The following is a 21,678-nucleotide window of genomic DNA, read 5'->3' on the forward strand; positions in this document are numbered from 1 at the left end:
TTAATTCTGTTGATTCATTGGTTTTGTTATTTGTAATTTTTTCTATTGCTTCAGTGGCTGGAAATTGTCTTTTTCAACTACAATAAATATATAGTTCTTAGTAGTTTAAATTTTTTAAAACATTATAATAATTATATAAAGTAAAATAAGAGCCAAACTTTTTTTTTAAAGATTTATTTATTTATTTGAAAGAGTTACACAGAGAGAGGAGAGGCAGAGAGAGAGAGAGAGAGAGGTCTTCCATCCGATGGTTCACTACCCAGATGGCCGCAATGGCCAGAGCTGTACCGATCTGAAGCCAGGAGCCAGGAGCTTCTTCCAGGTCTCCCGCGTGGGTGCGGGGGCCCAAATCCTTGGGCCATCTTCTACTGTTCTCCTGGGCCATAGCAGAGAGCTGGACAGGAAACGGAGCAGCCGGGTCTCAACCGGCACCCATAAGGGATGCTGGCGCTTCAGGCCAGGGCGTTAACCCACTGCACCACAGCACCAGCCCCTCTATATTACTTCGTAATTTATTTGGTGTTATTTTTTAAATAATACCTTTTTTCCTCCCACATGGTATTTTACTTGCTTTTATATGTTGTTTTTGTTTATTAATACTGTATTCTCTTTTACCATTTAATAAGGTGTATTTCCCATCATAAAAATCTTCACCCCTTTTTTTACTCTTTCATTTTTACCTGTGCATTTTATTGTTGCTTGGGAATTAGATATTTTGATCAGTGCTGACCTATGTAAGTCTATAGATTAATTTGGGAAGTATTGACATCCTACTATATATATGGGGCACAGGGGAGAGACCAGGGTACGGGGTGTCTAGATGAGATTGAGTTGGAAAATATATAAGAATAAAAATTCTTTAATTGATGAAGCACAGTGTTTAAAGAGAGTTATGAGGAGAAGGTATGAGCTTCAGGAGCAGAGCATATCCCAAAAGGACAAGAGGGAATACTTAGAAAAAGTTTTGAGAATTGAGGCAGAAACCGACCTTAGGTGACTCTGGATACCAGGGAATTAGCATTCCTATGAGAGTGCCCTCAGGGCCTCCAGGGAGAACAGGAGTGTAGGGAAGCAAGGGGAAGACCTGTGCTGCAGGAGTTGCAGTCCCATTGAAAAGCTTGGAAGGCTTAAGAAGAGAAGAGTACTTCAAAAGTTCACAGAAAGTGGAGTTAAAGGATGTTTACTTTGGTGCACCAAGTTTTGAAATCCACTCATTTTCCAAGAGTTTTTTGAAGAATCCTTGTACAATAGGTTATCCTACTCTGCTTAATTCTTTTTTTTTTTTTTTTTTTTTTTTTTTTAATTTTTGACAGGCAGAGTGGACAGTGAGAGAGCGAGAGAGACAGAGAGAAAGGTCTTCCTTTGCCATTGGTTCACCCTCCAATGGCCGCCGCGGTAGGCGCGCTGCAACTGGCGCACCGCGCTGTTCCGATGGCAGGAGCCAGGTGCTTCTCCTGGTCTCCCATGGGGTGCAGGGCCCAAGGACTTGGGCCATCCTCCACTGCACTCCCTGGCCACAGCAGAGAGCTGGCCTGGAAGAGGGGCAACCTGGACAGGGTCGGTGCCCCGACCAGGACTAGAACCTGGTGTGCCGGCGCCGCAAGGCGGAGGATTAGCCTACTGAGCCGCGGCGCCGGCTCTACTCTGCTTAATTCTACAAAAGCAAGGCTTATTATGAACATATTTAAATATATTTTGAGGTCTTCCTACTTTTTACTTTTTGGATATTATGGTTAGTGGTGAATTAAGACTGTGAATATAGAGTGGATTAAAATTAACATCTTTGCAAAAACTGATGAAGAGAGATGTATTATATGAGGCAACTAAAGATTGTAAATTAGTGACTTAGAATTCAAATGATTGAATTTGCCTGTAGACTTGGTGGGAGGATACCCAGATTAGTCCACATAAGGCTGTTTAATCCACATTCTGTTTGTGCCTTAGCCAATGCTTAATACTTAGAAATTTTGCTCAGTATATGTTAGTTTTTCTGATTATAGAACTCAATCACTCTGCTTAACTATATTTCTAGAAGGAAAGATTTTAGAATTTAAGTACAACGAGAGCAGATACTATCCTGGCTCAATAATAATGACAATAATTCTACCATTTATTGATTTATTTCTGAGTACTATAACTCTTAAATACTATTAGTTACTTAATCTTAAATCAGTGTCCATGAGCAGTAACTGGTGGATTTGCATGATTTCAAATACCTGCCACTCCTCTGAAGTACAATAGGGGACATCACTACCCTACTACGGTAATTATCCCCCTGAACCAACCTCAGAATTCTTGTCCACGTGGTATCTGGGCTGACAAGATAAGTCAATCAGAGTTGATATGCTGGATGTAAGCTGGTTGCTCCTTTTCTCAGTGACTTCTTGTGTCACTACTGGTAGCTTCTGTGTTTGGGGGGAAAATACCCAACAGGCAATAAGCTAAAGAAGTTGATGGGTAGGATCTTCTTTAATCAATTTCTTAAAATAGTTTTTCAGTTCCACTAGTTCCTTTTTACCTATTTGCCTTTCTCCCAAGAGTTTTATAACCTGCGTAAGAGTAATATAACATAGAAAAATGGTCCAAGTCTCACCTCATATTCATAACCATTTGATCTGAGGCAAGATGTTATTCTGAGCCTTATTTTACTCATCTTTAAAATGGAAAGAGAAACATTTCAAGATCTAACTGTTGGGGCCAGCGCGGTGACAAAGCGAATAGAGCCGCCCTAAAGTGCTGGCATCCCACATGGGTGTGGGTTCAACTCTCGGCTGCTCCACTTCCAATCCAGCTCTCTGCTTTGGCCTAGGAAAGCAGGGAAGATGGTCCAAGTCCTTGGGCCCCTGCACCGGTGTGGGAGACCCAGAAGAGGTTCCTGGCACTTGGCTTCAGATTGGCGCACTCCAACTGTTGCAGTCAATTGGGGAGTGAACCAGTAGATGGAAGACTTTCTCTCTCTCTCTCTCTCTCTCTGCCTCTCTGTAATTCTGCCTTCAAATAAATAAATAAATCTTTAAAAAATAGTTTAACAAGATAGTTTCAAGGATAAAATATAATAATTTGGATAAAGAGTCTAGAGTTTCTTTCACTAGGGAGGTCCTTTACAAATTCTCACCCAAGCGTATCATAATACATAGCTTTTCAGAATTTTTTTATCTTATTATATATGATGTACTCTGATATTTCCTGTTGAGTAGATTCTGTTATTCTCTTAATACAGATAAAACTCAATTTATTTCACAATCAACTAGTGAGTTGAAATTTGCCCTTTAGGGAGAGTAGGAAAAAAAATTCTGTCCTAATTTCATCCTCTTCCCTTCATGTCCCCTTGCCTCATTGTAAGCACATATTTTTTTCTTCCCACTGCCAATATGTGATCCCACTGACCAAGAGTTTTCTCCATTATTAACTCTTAAGAGTGGATAGAAATGAGTACCTAGGAACAAATAGTAGTAGTTGTGGACTAAATGAGGAAAAAATGCATTAGTACAGCTAATATGGTAAAGCCTTGGGGAGAGAGAGAAAGATATTGGAAATACAGTATGTATTCAGATGATTAATCAGACATAAATTTTGTCTGCATTTTTTTTTATAAGGAATTGCTGTCTGTGAGACCATGTGAAACTGGGAGTGTAGCTAGTAAAAGGAAGAGAAGGGAAGAGAACCAGCTGAAGATGCTGGTTCAGCATACATTCCTAGGTTATTTTTAGGGTCCTAACCTAAAGCTCAAAATTGATTTAAGTCTGTCTAATCTTTATCTTAAATGAATGTAGGTTTTGCATCCTACACCTTAAATTATTTATTTTTAATACAAATGCATTTTAAATTACCATAAAATTGCTCACCGTCTTTCTCCCTCTCTTAATGATTAATGGGCCAGATGTTTAGATTACAGTGGGTTTATTAATTTCAGTGAATTGGGCTCAGCTGAAGAGAAATAAATGCAAAAAAGTTTAGCATTTATTTCTCTGTGTTCGTCTTGGTATTGAGAGCCCATCCTGTCTGTAACAGCAACATTTTTGTTTGTTTGTTGTTGTTGTTGTTTTTGACAGGCAGAGTGGACAGTGAGAGAGAGAGAGACAGAGAGAAAGGTCTTCCTTTGCCATTGGTTCACCCTCCAATGGCCGCCACGGTTGGCACGCTGCGGCCAGCGCACCGCGCTGATCCGAAGGCAGGAGCCAGGTGCTTTTCCTGGTCTCCCATGGGGTGCAGGGCCCAAACACTTGGGCCATCCTCCACTGCACTCCCGGGCCACAGCAGAGAGCTAGACTGGAAGAGGAGCAACCAGGACAGAATCCGGCACCCCGACCAGGACTAGAACCCGGTGTGCCTGCGCAGCAGGTGGTGCAGCAGGCGGAGGATTAGCCTATTGAGCCGCGGCAACAGCAACATTTAAAAACATTGTTTACTAAAGTTGTGTTAAGGTCATTACTAAAGGAAAATATTCAGAGTATTATGAGGGTACTTAAGAAGGTTCTTAGAAAAATGGAAGTAGGGGCCATTGCTGTGGCATAGTAGGCTAAGCCTCCGTTTGCTGTGCTGGCATCCCATACGTGGCTGCTCCTCTTCTTATCCAGCTTTCTGCTAATGGCCTGGGAAAGCTGTGGAAGATGGCCCAAGTGCTTGGGCCCCTGAACCCATGTGGGAGACCTGGAAGAAGCTCCTGGCTCCTGGCTCCTAGCTTCAGATCGGCCCAGCTGCAGCCATTGTTGGCATCCGGGGACTGAAACAGCGGATGGAACATCTTTCTTTCTGTCTCTCCCTCTCTCTGTAACTGTTATCTTCAAATAAATAAATCTATTAGAAAATGGAAGTAAAACATGAATATATTTTGGTGCAAAAATTGTGAAATTCATGCAGTTTGTCTATAATACACGTATTCCATGAACTTTTTTGTTTTTAAATTTATTTATTTGAAAGGCAGAGTTACAAAGAAAGAGGGAGAGACAGAGCTCTTCTGTCATCTGGCTCTCCCATGTAGGTTGCAGGGGGCCAAGTACTTTGGGTCCTCCACTGCTTTCCTAGGCACATTAGTAGGAAGCCTAATCCGAAGTGGCATAGCTGGGACTCAAACCAGCACCCATATGGGATGTCAGCTTCGCAGGCCTTGGCTTTACCCATTATGCTACAGCACCAGACCCTGTAAACTTGTCTTTTAATTCTATTTTCCCATGAACTTTTTAAAGTACCCTATACTGAAGATATGGCATAGTATATGATTTTTAGGCCATTATTGATACAAGACTTTTCTTTTTTTTTTAAGATTTATTTTATTTATTTGAGAGGCAGAGTTACAGAGAGAGGGAGAGACAGACAGAGAGGTCGTCCATTGCTGGTTCACTTCCCAAATGGCTGCAATGGCGGGAGCTGGGCTGATCTGAAGCCAGAAACCGGGAGCTTCTTCTGGGTCTCCCATGTGGATGCAGGGGTCCAAGCACTTGGGTCATCCTCCACTGCTTTCTTTCCCTGGCCATTAGCAGAGAACTGGATCGGAAAAGGGACAGCCAGGATATGAACTGGCACCCATATGGGATGTCTGAGCATGTTATATAAATATAGTGTTATATAAATAGTTGTGCTATACTGTTTAGGAAATAAAACAAGGGAAAATATCCATACGTATTACATACAAACATAATTTTTTCGATCCACAGTTGGTTGAATCCACAGATATATTACTGATGGATACAAAGAGAATCTAATTTTAGACACCACTGTCTCTTAGTAGAAAAGCTTCCTGAAATTCCCGTATCTGCCCTTCCCTGCCTCTTGCCTGTCCCCTTTTCAAGTCAACCAGTTCTCTTTACTTTGCTTCTTAAAACCCTTCACAGGGTGTGGGCATTTAGTCTACCTTATAAGACACCCTCCTCCCTTCCGAATTGCATTTCAGAACACCCGTGTTCCATTCCCGGCTCCAGCTCCTGACTCCAGCTTCCTGCTAATGCAGACCCTGGGAGGCAGCGGGGGTAAATCAAGTGACTGGATTTCTACCACCCACCTGGGAGATCTGGTTTGCGATCCTGCTCCTGCCTTCAGCCCAACCTGATCTGTTGCAGTCATTTGGGGAGTTCAGTGAATGGGAGTTAGTTCTTTGTCTGAAATTAGTAAATATTTATTTAAAAAAAAACAAAAACAAAATAACAACAACAAAAAAAAAAAACCACAGAAGTCTGGGTAAAGCCCACCCCCTGTGATGTTTCTATCCCATATGGGCACCAGTTCATGCCCCAGTTGCTCCACCCTGCTAATGGCCTGGGAAAGCAGCCAGAGATGGCCCAAGTGCTTGGACCCCTGCCATCAGTGGGAGACCCAGATGAAGCTCCTGGCTTCAGCCTGGCCTAGCCCTGGCTATTATGGCCACCTGAGGAATGAACCAGTCGATGGAAGGTCTGTCTTTCCCTCCCTCTCTGTAACTCTGACTTTCAAATAAGTCCTTAAAAAATAAAATGAAAGTAGGGCCAGTGCTATGGCGTAGTGGGTAAAGCCGCTGCCTGCAGTGTCGGCATCCCATATGGGTGCTGGTCGAGTCCCAGCTTCTCCACTTTCTGCTATGGCCTGGGAAAGCAGTAGAAGATGGCCCAAGTCCCTGGCCCCTGCACCCATGTAGGAGACCCAGAGGAAGCTCCTGGCTCCTGGCTTTGGATCAGCACAGCTACCAATTAGGGAGTAAACCAGCAATTGGAAGACCTCTTTCTTTTCCTCTCCTCTCTGTGTAACTCTGACTTTCGGATAATAAATGTTTTTAAAAAGAAAAGGAAAGAAAACAAACCTTTAGAAGAATTTACTGTAATGATCTGTCCCTAAATCTTTACATAGCTTGCAGAGTCCTGTATAGTCCAGCCAGCTGCTTTCTTCTCATGTAGTGCTACTTTCCTTCTCACACAGTAAGGAGTATTTTATAATATTCCCCAGTCCTCTATGGTACCTTTACTCCAAACGTGGTTTTAAAGTATTTAAGAGCACTGTTAGCTCTATCATCAAAATATTTCTAATTCAATTTTGAAATAATGAGTGATTTTTTTGTATTAAATAGCATTCCTTGTTTTTGTTGCTAAACTTGTTTATTGACAGATAAACTGATAACCACTAAGTAATACTGAACAATAGTCAATTTTTCTTCTAATGTTTGTTCTTAGTACACTCCGAAGAAGCCTTGTTTTTACTGGCAACCTGTTATTACCGCTCAGGAAAGGCATATAAAGCATACAGACTCTTGAAAGGACACAGTTGTACTACACCACAGTGTAAATACCTGCTTGCAAAATGTTGTGTTGATCTGAGCAGGTAAGTTTTAAAATACTTTCTGTCTAATTTTGTTCAACTTACACTAGAATTTTGGATAAAATTCTTCTGACAGATTAAACTGACTCCATAGCTTCCTCTTTTTTTAGTAGCGGGGATTTGTATTTCAGTAACATTTGCCACTGTTGTCTGTGGCATTACTTTTGTTATGGGCAAATATCATTGTTATGGTAATACATAATGGAATTTAACTCTGGAGAAATTGTTATGACTAATTCTAATTCTTATCAGTTTCCAAAATAATCACAAATGTGTTTCCTTTCCTTTGCTTTCAGTGTTAGACCAATTAGAATAAGCCTGAAAATCTGCCCATCACTTGAAACTAATATTCCCTTGTGTCTAGATGGTTTATAGATTCCGTTCAGGATCATTTTACTTGGGAACCACTATCTACCCCTGTAAAGCAAGGGGACAGATTCAGAAGAGCACTGCTTTTTGCGCATTACATTTAAACCTTGTTCAAAAAATGGAGGCTTCTAGAGATAGAGTCATGTTCTGTTAAATTCTTTTCTATACTATAGGAGATGGAATAGTGGTGAGACTGACTTAAGAGATAATTGTAAAAGCCTGTAGATGTTTTTGGTTTTTAGGTTTATAGTGGGAAGATACAAATAATTCTCATAAAGTCACCGAAGGTAGATATATAATGATATGAAGTGTACAGTGATTAATTGATGACTTTTAAGTTAAAATATCAATAAAATTCCCATAACATTTATCATTAAATTACCTTTAAATTCCAAAGATTTTAATATTGAAATCTTAAAACTCATTTAATTTGCCTGTTAAAATCCCGTGATGGGTAAAAGAACTTTAGATATCATCACTGTGTTCAGGATATGCTGTGTAAACTTGAGAGTTTTTCACATGATGATTTTGATTGTTTTTAATTTAAAAATTTAAAAATATAAACCATTACAAACTGATATGCTAAAAAATGTAGTGAAATCAGATATATTTTTTTCATTAGTTGAGTGTGTGATTTTCTGTGTCAAGAAAATATAATTAACAAATAAAAAGAGATGAACTGGTAGCCAAGTTTCATTTATAAGCTGTAAAATGGCTGAGTCCATAAAATATGCAACTTTAAAATGCTAGTCTTGTTTTGTTTTCATGTTCCTATTTCAAATAATTAAAGAACTAAGAAGGGCTACCATATTTGTGAATGAAGAACCATTAATATTTTTTCTCCAGTATAATGTTTATCTTTTATATCTTTTGACATGAGTAATGAATATTACTTAGACTAGATTTGTACATAAAGACTAAGTTTAACTGATTCTGTTTTTAAATTCAAAACTAAAATTTTGAGGTCATAAATATTCAGCCTCTCAAATGATTGTAAGAACATGTTCACCACTATTCCAAAAGTACCATGAATTTTTTGCTTTATATGTTCTCAGGATTAGATGTTTATTGGTAATGAAGGATGTCTTTACCTGAAGTGTTTTTCATATTGATTTTAAAAAATCTGTAAATTTGCATTTTAAAGGCTTGCAGAAGGGGAACAGATCTTATCTGGTGGAGTGTTTAATAAGCAGAAAAGCCATGATGATATCGTTACTGAGTTTGGTGATTCAGCTTGCTTTACTCTTTCATTGTTGGGACATGTGTATTGGTAAGTAAAAGTGATTCAAACTACCACAAAAGTGATTTCCAAGTGGAAATGTTTTGTAGTTTAAAAAAGCCCATGTTGATCTGTGTCTGAAATAATGGTTGTCTGAGTCATACACAGTCTTCTGATTCCATTACCTGTTAAACATGTAAAATGGTGATTCAGTTTTCCACTCTCCAGGTAGCTTTAATGATACTAGTAGCTACTGCAGCACTGATTAACTGCTGAGTTCCCATACTGTTACTTTTTCACCTTGGATGAGGAGAGAATCTTTGCACTAAGGAAAAAGAAAAGAATGCTATTTGTTTTCTCTAGTCCTGAATAGCACTGCAGCTCCTTAGAGACTGGAAGACAAAGTTCAGTAATGTTCCTCAAATGGTGTATGAGCAGGAGATTTTGAGATATGTAACAAGAAATTTCCTACAATAGTAATTTTACAAATAATTTTTAAACTTATTTAAATTTTTTAGGAGTGAGAGTGAATTCAAATTTATCACTTTGATAGCATTGTTCTCACTGATTTTCCTTCTGAACTACTTGTGGGGTTCAGGAGTACAGGATAGAGATACAGGTAGGATAACAGGAATGATGAGTCTGCCCATGGTAGTGTTCACGACATGTGTAGATGTCCTCTGTTGTGTATCATGGGAATAGTAACTGGGGCTGCTGGCTAAAGAACCAGGATAGCAACTGTTTCAAGATAAACTGAAGCTAGTTGAATGGAGGTTTTTAAAAACCTTGAAAATGTGATTTTGAGCAGAATGAAATATTTGGCTGAATTTTGAGAACCATTGCATAAGTGGTAGAGGTATGTCTAGTCATTGACACCAATCTTGAGAACAAAAGTAAGTAAAGCAATATGGATGTGTTCGTTTATCTTAAGAAAAGGACTGGAAGTAATGAATTTTGTTTATGTAACCATGATTTTTGTCATTCATTCAAGAAGCTTAAAATCCATCCCCTCGTTATAGCTAGATGCAGACCTCAGTACTGGGAACATAAAGATAAATAACTCGCAGTCCCCACCCTCAAGCTTTATAGAATAGAAAGAGAGAAGCAGTAAATAAAAATTTATATAAATTTTTGTTATAATAAAAGTGCTATGATAAAATATGAATGGCATTTTGTTCAGATGAGAGACTAATCAATTCTACCTGATTAAGAAAACAAGTGAGATGGTAACTAGGAAAAACTTTGTAGAAAGTAAATATTGATATGGTCTCAAATCTATAGGGTGACTTCCAAAAGAAGTAGATGTTTGAGGATTATAAATTATATGGCAGGAGAAATATATTAAAAACTCAAAGATTAGTTTTCAAAATTTTATTAAGGGAGCAGTGAAGAAAGAGACATACCTTCCATCCTCTGGTTCGCTCCCCCAATTGCCTGCAATAGGGGCTGGTCAGGCCAAAACCAAGAGCCAGGAACTCTTATCTGAGTCTTCCCATGTCAGTGGCAGGGACCCAATTACTTGGACCATCACTTGCTGCCTCCCAGGATGCACAACAGCAAGAAGCTGGAATTGGAATCAGAAATGGAGCTGGGATTCTAACCCAGGCACTAGTATATGGCGCAAGTATATATTGCAAGTGGTATCTTAACTGCTATGCCAAATGTCCACCCTGAAATATTAATTCTTAAAGACTACTGTGTCTTTTACTCTTAAAATATTAAGTAAAATGAAATGTTATAATTATATTCTTTGGTTAAAACAGATGATAAAAAGTTATATGTAGACAGAAAAACCTGTAACTACTGGGAAATAAAATAGCATGCTTCTAAACAACTCACAGGGTGAAGGGGAAATCTCAAAAGAAATTTTCTTTTGAAAGATTTATTTTATTTATTGAAAGAGTTATAGATAGAGGTAGAGACAGAGAGGGAGAGTTCTTTCATGCACTGGTACACTCCCAAAAATCCACAATGGCTGGAGCTGAGGCAATCCAAAGCCAAGAGCATCCTCTAGGTCTCCCACGTGGGTGCAGGGGCCCAAGGACTTGGGCCATCCTCCAATGCTTTCCCAGGTGTATCAGCAGAGAGCTGGATTGGAAGTGGAACAGCTGGGATTTGAACTGGCTCCCATACGGGATCCTGGCAGTGCTGGTAGGGGCTTTAACCCGCTGCGCCACAGCACCTGCCCCTCAAAAGAAATTTTAAAAATATATTGAACTAAGTGAAAAGGATAATACAACATTAAGAACTATGAGGTAGCCAAAGGTATTTTAGACAGAAATGTATGGCACGAGATACAGTCTCAAATAAGTAAGTAATCTAAGCTTCCACCAGAAAAAACTAGGAAAAGAGGAACAAAATAAACCAAGAAACAGAAAGAAGGAAATAATGAAGCACAGGTATCAGAAAAATGAAAAATAACAGAGAAAATCACTGAAATCAAAAGCTGATCCTTTGAAAAGGTCAGTATAATTGATAAAACTGATCTAAAAAAAGGGACAGAAATTACATCTATCAAGAATAAAGGCAGAAACGTCTCTACTTACCTTGAAAATATTAAGAGGATCTGTATGCTAAAAACTCAAAATAACTGCCTGCACATTAATTGTCAACTTAAATGAAGTGAACCAATTCCTAGAAAACCACACACACACTACTGAAGCTTACATAAGAAATAGAAATATGAACTAAGTAATCTGAATTGTTTGGAAATTATGAAGGAAATGCTGATTTGTAGTTAAAATTCTTCCCCAGTTCCAGACAATCTCTTCCCCAAAAATGAGATAGTTCCTAATTTATTTTATATGGCCATTATCACTTTGATTCAAAAACCAAGGATTATACAAAAAAAGAAAACTAGAAACCAATATATCTTAGAAACACAGACATAAGAAACTCAATAAAATATTAGCAAATCATATGAATTTAATGACACATAACAATAACAATACAGCTTCTCAAAAAATTAGATTTACTATATTATCCAGTAATTATACTTCTTGGTCGTACCCTAAAGAATTAGAAACAGGACCTTGAAAAGTCAATTGATTTTTTTTTTTTAAAGATTTTATTTATTTATTTATTATTTGAGAGGCAGAGTTGTAGACAAAGATAGGTCTTCCATCTGCTGTTTCACTCCCCAAATGGCTACAAAGGCAGGAGCTGGGCCAGTCAGAAGCTGGGAGTTTCTTCTGGGTCTCCCATGTCGGGGCAGGGGCCCAAGCATCTGGGCCATCTTCTACTGCTTTCTCAGGTCATTTGGAGAGAGCTGGATCGTACATGGAGCAGCCGGGACTCAAACTGTCGCCCATATGGGATGCTGGCACCATAGGCAGAGGCTTAGCTTACTGTGCCACAGCGCTGGCCCCATCAATTGATTTTTTAAATTTTTTAAATTTTCACTCTCTTAGACAGATACAGAGAGAAAGAGATCTTCCACCCTACTCACTGGCTCACTCTCCAAATACCTACAACAGATGGGGCTGGACCAGGCTAAAGCCAGGAGCCCATAGTTCAATACACATCTCCCAGTAGACAATAGGAACCAAAATATGCATTAACAGGAAGTTGGAATCAGGAGCCAAGCCAGAACTCAGAAAACAGGCACTCTAATAACCAAATGGCAGTGATACACCAAATGCCTACTCCCTGGTCAATTGATTTTTTTTTTTTGACAGGCAGAGTTAATGAGAGAGAGACAGAGAGAAAGGTCTTCCTTCCATTGGTTCACCCCCAAAATGGCCGCTACGGCAAGCACACTGTGCTGATCCGAAGCCAGGAGCCAGGTGCTTCCTCCTGATCTCCCATGCAGGTGCAGGGCCCATCCTCCACTGCCCTCCCAGGCCACAGCAGAGAGCTGGACTGGAAGAGGAACAACCGGGACAGAATCCAGTGCCCCAACCGGGACGAGAACCCGGGGTGCTGGTGCCGCAGGCGGAGGATTAGCCTAGTGAGCCGCTGCACCGGCCTATTGATTTTTGACAGAGGTGAAAAATTGTGTGGAGGAGAGAACACTTTCAAACAAAGATGATGCTGGTGCAATTGGACATCCATTTGGGAAAAGAATTGAGCCTCAATCTAAACTTTACACCGTATTCACTTCTCTATTGGAGAGGCAGAACTGCTACCCACTAGTTCACTCCCCAGAGGCCCACAATGTCTGGGCCTGGAACTCAGTCAAGGTTTCCCACATAGGTGGCAGGGTCCCCAGCTTCTTGAGCCATCTTTTGCTGCCTCTTTGGGTGCACATTAACAGGAAACTGGAATTGGGAACAGAGCTGAGACTTGAACCCAGGCACTTGATAGGGGATATTGGCATTGCAATCAACGTGTTAGCCACTAGGCCAAACACCTACCCCAAACCTTAAGTCTTATAAAAATTTAACTCAAATTAATCATGGATCTAAATGTAAACATAAAATTATAAAACAGTCAGTTAAGATGCTCACATTCCACCTCTATCTTTCTCTCTCTCCTCCTCCCTGTCCCTCTCTCCCATTTCCCTCCAAGTTAATTAAAAAAAAAAAAAAAATTAGAGGAAAAGAAGAATATATATATATAGGAGAAACTCTTTATGACCTAGAGTTAGGCAAAGATTTTGTGGACATCTTGGTCAAAAGACAGTGCATAAAACAGTTAATAAATTGGTCTTTATTGGAATTAAAGCTGCTTTGTGAAAGACAATAGTGCAAATAAAAACTACTGACTGAAGGGGAAAAAAAACCCAGATTTTATGTAGAATATATAAAGCACTCAATAATTAAAAAAGAACATCCTATTAGAAAATGGGCAAAACACTTGAATGGATACTTGATGAGGGAAGATATATGGGTGGTAAATAAGCAGGTGAAAAATGTACCAAATCAATCGCCATTAAAGAAATTCAAGTAAAAAAATCATCAAATGAGCCGGCGCCGTGACTTAACAGGCTAATCCTCCGCCTTGCGGCGCTGGCATACCGGGTTCTAGTCCCGGTTGGGGCGCCGGATTCTATCCCAGTTGCCCCTCTTCCAGGCCAGCTCTCTGCTATGGCCCGGGAAGGCAGTGGAGGATGGCCCAAGTCCTTGGGCCCTGCACCCGCATGGGAGACCAGGAGAACCACCCGGCTCCTGCCTTCAGATCAGCGTGGTGTGCCGGCCGCGGCGGCCATTGGAGGGTGAACCAACGGCAAAGGAAGACCTTTCTCTCTGTTTCTCTCTCTCACTGTCCACTCTGCCTGTCAAAAAAAAAAAAAAAAAAAAAAATCCCCAAACTGCAAATAACCCAACTTGAATAGATAAATGGGTGAATAAACTATTATGTGTAATGGACTGCACAGCAGTAATTACAGCGATGGAAAACAGATCAGTGATTCTTAGAGGTTAGGTTCTCTCTCTAACTCTGCCTCTCAAATAAATAAATAAAATATTTTTTAAAAATTCTGAGAAGGAGAAATTGATAATATAGGGAAGCATTAAGAAGAGTGTTGTTGGAGGCAGCGCTGTGGCGTAGCAGGTAAAGCCGCCACCTGTGGCACCAGTGTCCCATATGTACACTGGTTTGAGTCCTGGTTGCTTCTCTTTATATCCAGTTGCCTGCTAATGTGCCTGGGAATGTAGTGGAAGATGGCCTAAGTACTTGGCCCCTACACCCACATGGGAGACCTGGAAGGAAGCAGCTTCTGGCTTCAAATTGGCCCAGCTCTGGCCATTAACGCTATTTGGGGAGTGAACCCACAGATGGAAGATCTTGTTCTCGCTCTGTCTTTCTAACTCTGCCTTTCAAATAAATAAATCTTTAAAAAGAAGAAAAAGAAGAGTGCTCTCAGGACTTATATGATCTTTACCTAATTTTCTATACCCAAAATTTCATAATAAGTGTTTTGGGGTTTGTAGCTTTTTAAATCTGTTTGTTTCCCTCCACAGCAAGACAGATCGGCTTGCCAAAGGATCAGAATGTTACCAAAAGAGCCTTAGTTTAAATCCTTTCCTCTGGTCTCCCTTTGAATCATTATGTGAAATAGGTAAGTTTGTGGAGGCAGCAGAGGACATGGTCCTGCATTTCTTCTCCACGCTTCTGAACTGCTCCCACCCTCCACTTAATTTTTAGAATAATACAAATCCTCTATCCACAAAAAAAAAATATTTTTGCGAAGTTAAAGGCTGGTAAAAATGAGAGTAAGAAGTCATTGAGAAAAATATGTTTCAGGAATAATATGACCTTTCATTACTCTACCCGAAAAAGTAGTGGTCTCTACTTTTAGCCATCTGTCTGCCTCAAATGTGGCCTTTAGACTGAGTAGTATTGTGCATATAATACAAAATCACTTTCTGGGTTAAAAAAAATTAATAGAATTCCCAAAGAATTTAATACCTGGAATAGAAATTATTAGATAAATAAGGCTTGGACCATCCAGGGAGAGAGAGTTTCAGTATATATGTTAGGATGAGTTAACTGCTTTAAAGCATGTATCTGTACACATGGAAGTGTTTCAGCTTGATTATCTACTGTGTAAACTCCAGCCTCACCCTTTGCCTTGAGAAAAATGAGGTCTAGTTGCTTTATGTTTTTAGAACAAACTCTGAAATCTGAATTTTCCTGAGCTTTAGTACAAGTTAGAGTCCTTGCAGTTTAGTTTTTTTCCTGAATTCACAGCTTTATTTTAGGAGTAAGTTTTTGTGATAAGTTGATGGATAGGCAGATGGGAGATAACTTTGATTAGTAGAAACGGGCAGGAAAATTTAAAAATTCTGGGTAAGGCTTTATTTCCAGTGATTTATATGTACTTGAAAAAAACTTTATCTTTCATTTCCTCACAGGCAATTTTTTGTTTTTTTTCTTTTTTGGGGGGGTCTTCACAGGTGAAAAGCCAGATCCTGACCAGACCTTTAAATTAACATCTTTACAGAACTTTAGCAGCTGTCTGCCCAACTCTTGCACAACACTAGTATCTAATCATAGTTTATCTCACAGACAGCCCGAGACAGTCCTTACAGAAACACCCCAGGACACAATTGTAAGTGTATCATACTTTAATGTTCAAAATATTATAAAGCTAAAAAAGAATAATCTGAACTAAATGATGTACTGTAAATGACATTGAGAAATTTTCTGTTTTAGGAATTAAACAGACTGAATTTAGAATCTTCAAATTCAAAGTACTCCTTGAATACAGATTCCTCGGTGTCTTACATTGATTCAGCTGTGATTTCACCAGATACTGTCCCTCTTGGAACGGGAACTTCTATATTATCTAAACAGGTTCAAAATAAACCAAAAACTGGTCGAAGTTTGTTAGGAGGACCAGCTGCTCTTAGCCCATTAACCCCAAGGTAAGTCAAACAAAAGGTACTTTAAAATGTGCCATATTATCTGATCTTATGATTCATAGTAATATAAATTAAATACATTTAAGCCTCCTAAATCACTGTTGAAATAGGGGGCACACCAGTTCTCAGAAAATGAAGTAAAACAAAAGATACCAGGAAAAATAAAAATGTAATGTTAAATTAGGAGACATTTTAAAAACTCTTAAATATGCCTCAATTAGCTAGTGTACACAGTAAAAGATATTGTCTTTGTCTTTATATCAGTGGAAGGCAGTGAACTCCTTGAAGTACTGGCATGCTTATGACATAATCAGAGCAACATGAGTTACTGTTAAAATGCTGTGTTCCAAAACAGGGAGAAAGTATTGATTGATACCTATCAATATGATTTATTTTGTCAAATTTATTAAAGTACATATATGTGTTCATATAAGAACCCAGCCTAGGGAATACATATGCAAGAGTATCAAAATAAAAGGTCATGTGCTACAACTGATTATGGGAATAAAGTTCCCAGGCCAGGCACTTACTGAGATAACATAACCATGAATTTGTAACAATTTCTCTGTAATTGTGTCTAAATTCCATAAATAGTGGAATTCCAAGAATGTGAAGTATTTAGATCATTTGGGTCTTAGCTTTAATAAAATCATTCTTTATTTCTAATAATTCTCCTAAGATTTGTTGTTGCTGCGCAGTATCATTCCCTGTTTGATGTTTTGTTTTATTTTAGTCATGGTGGGTGGAATAGTCTACGTTCACAGTTTACTTATAATCTGCCCCTCAGATACTCACTGCCCCCAAGACTGATTTGCCATTCTCTTCCTTTTAGACCTTCTAATTTAAGTATACTGCTGCTTTATATATGCCTTGATGACTTTTTGACACCTTGATTTCAACCTCTTCTCAGTTTTGGGATTTTGCCATTAGAAACCCCAAGTCCTGGAGACGGATCCTATTTACAAAACTACACTAATACACCCTCTGTAATTGACGTGCCATCCAGTGGAGCCCCTACAAAAAAGGTATTTTCTGTGTAAAATGCAGCTTTCTTACTGATTAAAGAAACTTGCTTTAAAGTCTAATCTGTTTAAGGTTCAGAGAGAATCCAGCTTTATATAACTGCCATTGCCTTAGAATTATTTGTTTTTAAGAGGAGTAATGGGATTTTTAAAATTGTGGGCATGGTGCTGTGGCTTAGTAGGTTGGGCCCCCTCCTGTGGCACTGGCGTACGGTAAAGGAACTGGTTCAAATCCTGGCTGCTCCACTTCTGATCCAACTCTCTGCTGATGGCCTGGGAAAGCAGTGGAAGATGGGCCCCTGAACCTGAATGGGAGACCCAGAAGAAGCTCCCGGTTCCTGGCTTCAGATTTGCCCAGCTCTGGCTCCAGCTGTTGCAGCCATTTGAGGAATGAACCAGCAGATGGAAGACCTCTCTGTCTGTCCTTCTCTGTTGTAACTCTGCCTTTCAGTTAAATAAATCAAATAATAAATTAAACTTTTATTATTTGAAAGGCAGAGACAAAAATCTAAGATCCCCAGGTTCATTCCCCAAGTAGCCTGCAACAGGCTGGGGATTGGCCAGGCTGAAGGCAGGAACCTAGACCTCTATCCAGTTTTCCTGTATGAATGTCAAGGACCCACTACTTGGACCAGCACTGTGGTGCAGTAAGCTAAGCCTCCATTTACAGCACAGGTATCCCATAGTGCACCAGTTCCTGACCTAGCTGCTCCTCTTCCAATCCAGCTCTCTCCTATGGCCTGGGAAAGCGGTGGAAGGTGGCCTAAGTGCCTGGGCCCCTGAACCCACATGAGAGACCTGGAAGAAGCTCCTGGCTCCTGGCTTCAGATTGGCCCAGCTCTGGCCATTGTGGCCATTTGAGGAGTGAACTAGTGGATGGAAGACCTTTCTCTGTGTTTCTCCCTCTCTAACTCCACTTCTCAAATAAATACATCTTTTTTAAAAAAAAAAAAAAGAAAGAAAGAAATTAGAGCCACTAATTGGGCTGTCACCCATTACCTCCCAGATGCACATTAGTGAGAAGTTGGAATTGGAGTAAAGCTGGGACTCAAACCCAGGCTCTCCAGTACAGAATAGGCATTCCCAAGTGGCATCTTACCTACTGCACCAAATGCCCATCCTAGAGTTCTTGATCTAAATGTGAAAGAATGCCATCATTGTCATAGCCTCTTTATTAGCAGTATATTAGGAGACACAGAACTTTGCTCTTTGGGTCAAGTAAGATTAGAATTCAGGGTCAGGGGCCAGTGCTGTGGAGTAGTGGGTAAAGCCACCGCCTGCAGTGCCCGCATCCCATAGGGGCGTCAGTTCAAGTCCCAGCTGCTCCACTTCCCATCCAGTTCTCTGCTATGGCCTGGGAAAGCAGTAGAAGATGGCCCGAGTCCTTGGGCCTTTTTGCACATGCATGGGAGATCCAGAAGAAGCTCCTGGTTCCTGGCTTCAGATTGGCGCAGCTCCAGCCATTGCGGCCATTGGAGAGTGAACTAGCAGATGGAAGACCTCTCTCGCTCCGTCCCTCTCTCTCTCTCTGTGTAACTGACTTTCAAATTAATAAATCTTTTTTAAAAATATTTATGGCCGGCGCCGTAGCTTAACAGGCTAATCCTCCGCCTTGCAGCACTGGCACACCGGGTTCTAGTCCCGGTTGGGGCGCCAGATTCTATCCCGGTTGCCCCTCTTCCAGGCCAGCTCTCTGCTATGGCCCAGGAGTGCAGTGGAGGATGGCCCAAGTGCTTGGGCCCTGCACCCGCATGGGAGACCAGGAGAAGCACCTGGCTCCTGGCTTTGGATCAGCACGATGCGCTGGCCGCGGCGGCCATTGGAGGGTGAACCAACGGCAAAAAGGAAGACCTTCCTCTCTGTCTCTCTCTCTCTCTCTCACTATCCACTCTGCCTGTCAAAAAAAAAAATATTTTTTTTTTTATTTATTTATTTGAAAGAGTGCACAGTGTGAGGAGAGGCAGAGAAAGAGGTCCTCCATCTGCTAGTTCACTCCCCAACTGGCCACAACGGCCAGAGCTGCGCTGATCTGAAGCCAGGGGCCCAAGGACTTGGGCCATCTTCTGCTATCCCAGGCCACAGCAGAGAGCTGGATCGGAAGAGGAGCAGCCAGGACTAGAATCGGTGCCCATGTGGGATGTCGGCGCTTCAGGCCAGGGTGTTAACCCGCTGCACCATAGCTCTAGCCCCACAAATTAATCTTTAAAAAAGAAAAAGAACTCGGGGCCAGCATTCTAATCTTGGCGTAGCAGATAAAGCCACAGCCAGAGATGTTGGTATCCCATATGAGTGCCCGTTCAAGTCCCAGCTGCTCCACTTCCTATCCAACTCTTCACTAATGGTCTGAGAAAGCAGCCAAAGATGGCCCAAATTGGGAAGACCTGGATGAAGTCCCTGGCTCCTGGCTTCAGCATGGCCCAGCCCAATAAATCTTTAAAAAAAAAAAAAAAGTCTAGCTTACTGTAGTCAGCATATAGCTAAGTAAACATATATTCATATTTTCCTTTCAATTTCCTTTTTTAGCCAAGTTGTTTTCTATCATCTTGAATGTAAATAACAGAGATTATACTGCCTTTCTTTTTACTTTTTCCTACCACTGTGTGTATATGGCAGTGGGGGGGGGGGGTTGGCTGTTATTTTAAAGATTTATGTATTTGTTTGAAAGAGTCACACAGAGAGAGAGAGAGATCTTCCATCTGCTGGTTTACTTCCCAAATGGCCGCAACAGCTGGAGCTGAGCCAGGCAAAAGCCAGGAGCCAAGAGCTTCTTCTGGCTCTCCCACATTTATGGCAGGGGCCCAGGCACCAGGGCTATCTTCAGCTGCTTTTCCCAAGCCATTAGCAGGGAACTGGATCGGAAGTGGAGCAGCCAGGACATGAACTGGCATTATAGGCAGCAGCTTTATCTGCTGTGCTACAATGCCAGCCACGGTTTTTTGTTCTGTTTTATTTTCTTGGTTTTTTTTTTTATTATTATTATTACCATTAATAGTTACATAGAAAAAATGTAAAGCCAGATATTTGGGCTAATAAAATTTTCATGGTGAATATTCCTAAATGTGGTAAAATGAAAAATATTTGCCAATATTCCTGTAATAAATACTGTAAGATGTTTCTTTTTCTCTCTCTCTTTTTTTTTTTTTTTAAAGATCTACTTATTTGAGAAGTAGAGTTACAGAGAGAAAGGTTTCCCATCAATTGGTTCACTCCCCAAAGTGAATATCAGGTAGAATTGGACCAGGCTGAAGCCAGGAGCTTCTTCCAAGTCTCCCACATGAGTGACAAGGGCCCAGACACTTGGGCCATCTTCCGCTGCTTTCCCGGGCACATTAACAGGGAGCTGAATCAGAAGTGGAGCAGTAGAATACCAACCAATCCCCATATGGGATGCTGGCATTGCAGGTCGTAGTTTTACCCACTATATCACAATGCTGACCTCTAAACCTTATCTTTAAAAATTAGGAACCATGGGGCCAGCGCTGTGGCATGAGTAAAGCCGTTGCCTGCAGTGCCAGCAACCCATAGGGGTGCCGGTTTAAGTCCCGGCTGTTCCACTTTTGATCCAGCTCTCTGCTGTGGCCTAGGAAAGTAGTGGAAGATGGCCCAAGTCCTTGGGCCACTGCACTTGCATGGGAGACCTGGAAGAAGCTCCTAGCACCTGGCTTCGGCACAGCCCAGCTCCTGCCGTTGCAGCCAATTGGGGAGTGAACCAGTGGATAGAAGACCTCTCTTTCTCTCTCTCTCTGCCTCTCCTTCTCTCTGTGTGTAACTCTGACTTTCAAATAAATAAATAAATCTTCAAAAAAAAAAAAAACCACCTGCTATTATATTATGGGGGTGACATAATTGTAGAAATTTGTTTTATAAGTTATAAAAAAAAAATAGACGTAATAACTTGATAGCATGCCAGATGAGTAGGCCAAAACCAGAAGTGCTAGAGTAGGCATTTTGACACAGCAGGTTAAGCCACAGTTTGGGACACCTCCATCCTTTATTAGGGTGCCCAGTTTGAGTCCTAGATACTCAGCTTCCCATCCAGTTTTCTGCTAATGTGCTTAGGAGGCAGCAGATGATGGCTTAAGTACTAGAGCCCCTGCCACTGCATGGGAGGGCCAGGAAGAGTACCTCTTGATTCCTGGCTTCAGCCTGGCCCAGCCCTTCCCATCGCCTCCCCTCTCTTACCCACCTCCTCCTCCTCCCTCCATTTCCTTCCCTTTCTGTAACTCTGACTTTTGATTAAATAAATAAATCTTAAAAAAAAAAGAAGAAGAAGAAGAAGAAGAAGAACCATAGCAATTAAGGACAATTTAGGCAGTGAACCAGGTACATGATTTCAGTGCCCAAATTATAAAAGCCATTTCTTGGCCAGCGCCGTGGCTCAACAGGCTAATCCTCCGCCTTGTGGCGCCGGCACACCGGGTTCTAGTCCCGGTTGGGGCGCCGGATTCTATCCCGGTTGCCCCTCTTCCAGGCCAGCTCT

The 21,678-nt window shown here is 40.8% G+C and overlaps 1 protein-coding gene across 2 annotated transcripts in view; it reads left to right on the forward strand.

The window, feature by feature from the left end:
* Positions 1-21,678, forward strand: part of CDC27 (cell division cycle 27) — a 93,755-nt gene that overhangs the window by 19,410 nt on the left and 52,667 nt on the right. For both annotated transcript variants that reach the window (XM_062175294.1, XM_062175295.1), the window contains exons 3-8: positions 7,137-7,284; positions 8,795-8,920; positions 14,773-14,870; positions 15,709-15,863; positions 15,968-16,179; positions 17,087-17,201. In XM_062175294.1, coding sequence (XP_062031278.1) covers positions 7,137-7,284; positions 8,795-8,920; positions 14,773-14,870; positions 15,709-15,863; positions 15,968-16,179; positions 17,087-17,201 — 854 coding nt within the window. The remainder of the gene's footprint in view (positions 1-7,136; positions 7,285-8,794; positions 8,921-14,772; positions 14,871-15,708; positions 15,864-15,967; positions 16,180-17,086; positions 17,202-21,678) is intronic.

This window comes from Lepus europaeus, chromosome 18 (assembly GCF_033115175.1).
Source record: "Lepus europaeus isolate LE1 chromosome 18, mLepTim1.pri, whole genome shotgun sequence".
Lineage (NCBI taxonomy): Eukaryota > Metazoa > Chordata > Mammalia > Lagomorpha > Leporidae > Lepus > Lepus europaeus.